Source organism: Lipotes vexillifer, unplaced genomic scaffold, assembly GCF_000442215.2.
Source record: "Lipotes vexillifer unplaced genomic scaffold, Lipotes_vexillifer_v1.1 scaffold238, whole genome shotgun sequence".
In the NCBI taxonomy this organism is placed as follows: Eukaryota; Metazoa; Chordata; class Mammalia; order Artiodactyla; family Lipotidae; genus Lipotes; species Lipotes vexillifer.
The window spans coordinates 2,374,404-2,378,268 of NW_006785665.1; the positions used below are offsets into that span (position 1 = coordinate 2,374,404).

Genomic DNA, 3,865 nt, shown 5'->3' on the forward strand with positions numbered 1-3,865 from the left:
AACCCTGAAAAAGCCAGGGTTCTCATCTTTTTCATTTCGTATACCTACACAGGCCATCTAAACAAGCCCTGTGCAAGTTTTCCAGTCTTTTCATAGTGGCAAATACAATCTTAATTTATCCAAATGAAAAGCTTTGATCTGCAATGTGATTTTCATTTAAGTCTATATAATAACTTGCTGAAGAAACATCTAACAAAAAATGCATTTTCTTTAAACTACTTAGTATTGCTTCCGTTGAATCTAGTTCTCTCTTAAACCCTGATCTAGTAAGTCACCTTTTATTTCAAGGTAAAAAAGTGATCACACTAAGTTTCCCTCAAATTATCCAACCCAGAAAGTCTTGTAAATGTTTCCATATGAGCAGAGTACGTGGATAATTTCCTCTATTTTTAGTGATTGATACTGTTTTCTGGCATTTGAAGTTGAATGCTATATCAAGATTTTTCTGTTTTTTCTTGTAGCTATACAAGAAACCAGATGTCCCACTATATAAAAAAATCCGTTCAAGTGAGTAACATGGGAGCTATTTTTTCTGCCTCCATACAATCAGTGTTCTTAGCCTGGCACTTAAAAAATTATCCTATATATTCACAAACTGTTCTTTGCTGTCTTCTCTCAAGATGTCTACGTTGATGTCAAACCCCTTTCTGGTTATGAGGCTACCACTTGTAACTGTAAGAAACCGGATGATGACACCAAAAAGGGCTGTGTGGATGACTGCCTCAATAGGTACTGTACTAAACTGATTCTGTAAGCACAGGCTTTGAGGTCTGTAAGATACTTCATTTAGGGGAATTCCCTGGCTGTCCAGTGGTTAGGACTGTGCTTTCACTGCCGAGGGCCCAGGTTCAATCCCTGGTTGGGGGACTAAGATCCCACAAGCCGTGTGGCGTGGCCAAAAAAAAAAAAGTCACTTCATTTAGAGGGAAAGGTTAAATAGGCTCTTTGATTTCCCCTCAAGAAGTTGCACAGAGATAGTATATAAAACCTAATTGTTGAGCTGTCTCAGTCTGCTTGGGGTTCTATAACAAAATATCATAGACTTAAACAACAGAAATGTATTTCTCACGGTTCTGGAAGCTGTGAAGTCCAAGGGCAAATTGCCAGCAGATTCAGTGTCTGATGAGGACCCACTTCCTAGCTTATGGACAGCTGCCTTCTCCCTGTGTGCTCACATGGCCTTTCCTCAGTGCATGCTCATGGTAGAGAGAGAGAGAGAGAGATTTCTCTCTCTCTTCCTCTTCTTAGAAGGGCACCAATTCCATTAGGAGGTTCTCACCCTTCTGACCTAATATAAACCTGTTTAACTCCCAAAGACCCTATTTCCAAATACTGTCGCCCTGGAGGCTAGGGCTTCAACTATGAATTTTGAGGGGACACATTCAGCCCATAACATGGGCTAAGTAGAGTAACAGAAAACAGTGTGATCTAGAGTCTTATGTCCTCAGGTTTAAATCCTCTTACTACTTAAGAGACCTGAGGAAAGTTCTTTAACCCCTCTAATAAAAATAACACCATCTTTATGGAGGGGTTTGTGAGGATTATGTGAAACAATGTTTACAATTCATTAAGCACAGTTCTAGAAACCTTCCTAGATCTCAGTATATGGTAGCCATAATGAGGGAGTAAAAGTAGGATGATGGCAGTGAAAGAGAAGAAAGAGGCCATGACATATTTGGGCGGGGGGGAAACTAGGTTGATAAACCATTAGCATGTAGCAGATATACACATGATGATTGAGTCAGTGATGCTAATGAGAGATGGTTATACTACTGTCAGAGATAGAAAGTGTGGACTCTAACTGGTTTGGAGATAAAAATTATGATTTTGATTTGGGACCACTGAGTTTTAAATGACATTGAGATTTCAAAATGGAAATGCCTAATTGAGACAAAGAAGTAGAGATAGAATTTGTTGGTTTTAGTAACATAAGCATATTTATAGCAAAAAAAGAATTAATGAACTTCCCATCAATGCTCCTTGTTCTAGATAGCTTTCCTAGAAAAATACAGCTGCTTTCCCAGTCTCCATCTCTAGTCAACTGTTCTGTGGGCTGAGGGAATCAGCGTTTCTGCTTTAGCGTGCCAGTTGGGGAATTCCCCTTTACGTACATCACTGTAAATTCACATCTTGTCATTGTATGTACATACAGTTGTACATAGTAGTAATAGCTTGGTGTTATAGATAGCTGATTTTTTTCACTCACAGATATTTTATATATGCACTTTTATGTATCATTGTGATCCAAAAGCTCATCCTTTTTAGGTTAGTATGTCACAGTTTGTCCTCCTTCTGTTGTTCGTTATTCAAGTTATTTTTAATGTTTTGCTATTAAAAATGGCACTACTATGAAACTCTTTGTGTAGATTCCTTTCTTTTTTAACCCTTAGAGTGTATTCTCAAAAGAAGAAATACCTGTGCAAACTAAAAGGACATATATATAATTCTTACTGTATACTATCCAATAGCTGTCATGAAATATTGAGTTAATTTTTGGTATCACCACCAATATATAAATATATTTATTTCCCCATAGTTCCACCGCCTTTAGTTATTAACATCTAACTTTATTTCTAGTGCTTTAGTATTTTGTTGGTTTAATATTTTAGAGTATATGTCCTTAAAGTTGTTTAAATGTGTATCTCTTTAGATGCTAACATTTCTGTGCTTGTTGGTATGATATTTTATTGTCTGTGAAATTAGCTGCCTCATTGCTTATTTTTTCTCTTTCTCACAATAGTTCAAGGAGGTAGGTGATAGTTTTACATTGTACAGATGAAGGAACCTAGATTTTGGATGGTAAATTGATCCACATTACATAAGACAAGTGACAGAGACCGAATTTGAACCCACATGTGTTTGATTCAAAAGTCATGTTCTTTCCACTGTACCACACTGCTTATTGTATACGTATTTGATAGTCTTTTAATCTCTTAAAAATTGAAATTTGAACATTTACCTTTACATAATAACATTGGTTGCCTTATATCATATAGTATGGGTGTCACATTTATCCTTCCCATTATGTTTTCATTATTCCAAAAAAAAACAAAACTTACCCCTAAATAAGAAATAAACAGGGTTCCCCTGGTGGCGCAGTGGTTGAGAGTCCGCCTGCCGATGCAGGGGACACGGGTTCGTGCCCCAGTCCGGGAAGATCCCACATGCCGTGAAGCGGCTGGGCCCGTGAGCCATGGCCGCTGGGCCTGTGCGTCCGGAGCCTGTGCTCCGCAGCGGGAGAGGCCACAACAGTGAGAGGCCCGCGTACAGCAAAAAAAAAAAAAAAAAAGTAAAATGTAGGGTGGCTTTGTCTTACCTGTCTTTGTATTCAGAGTTCTGTAAATATTTAAGGGGGTGGGAGAGTTAAAGGATTGGCAGGATCCACTTTCGCATCCATGCAAGACTCATATGTAGAATTGTGCTTACTTGTAAGTAGCCCAGGGAACACTTGATTCAGGACTATATTTTTTAAATTTTTATTTATTTATTTATTTTTGGTTGCATTGGGTCTTCATTGCTGAGTGCAGATTTTCTCTAGTTGCATCGAGCCAGGACTACATTGCAGTGCGTGTTCTTCTCATTGCGGTGGCTTCCCTTGTTGCGAAGCACGGGCTCTAGGCGCGCGGGCTTCAGTAGTTGTGGCACGTGGGCTCAGTAGTTTTGGCTCGAGGGCTCTAGAGTGCAGGCTCAGTAATTGTTGTGCACGGGCTTAGTTGCTCCGTGACATGTGGATCTTCCCAGACCAGGGAATCGAACCCATGTCCCTTGCATTGGCAGGCGGATTCTTAGCCACTGTACCACTAGAGAAGTCCCAGGACTATTTTTAAAACAAATAATGGGGTTTTACAATTACTTCAAATAAAGA

General features: G+C 39.1%; 1 protein-coding gene across 1 annotated transcript in view; it reads left to right on the top strand.

Moving 5' to 3' along the window:
- ASH1L (ASH1 like histone lysine methyltransferase) overlaps nt 1-3,865 on the top strand; it is a 217,146-nt gene that overhangs the window by 170,904 nt on the left and 42,377 nt on the right. The window contains exons 9-10 of the mRNA XM_007457931.1: nt 462-507; nt 621-729. Coding sequence (XP_007457993.1) covers nt 462-507; nt 621-729 — 155 coding nt within the window. The remainder of the gene's footprint in view (nt 1-461; nt 508-620; nt 730-3,865) is intronic.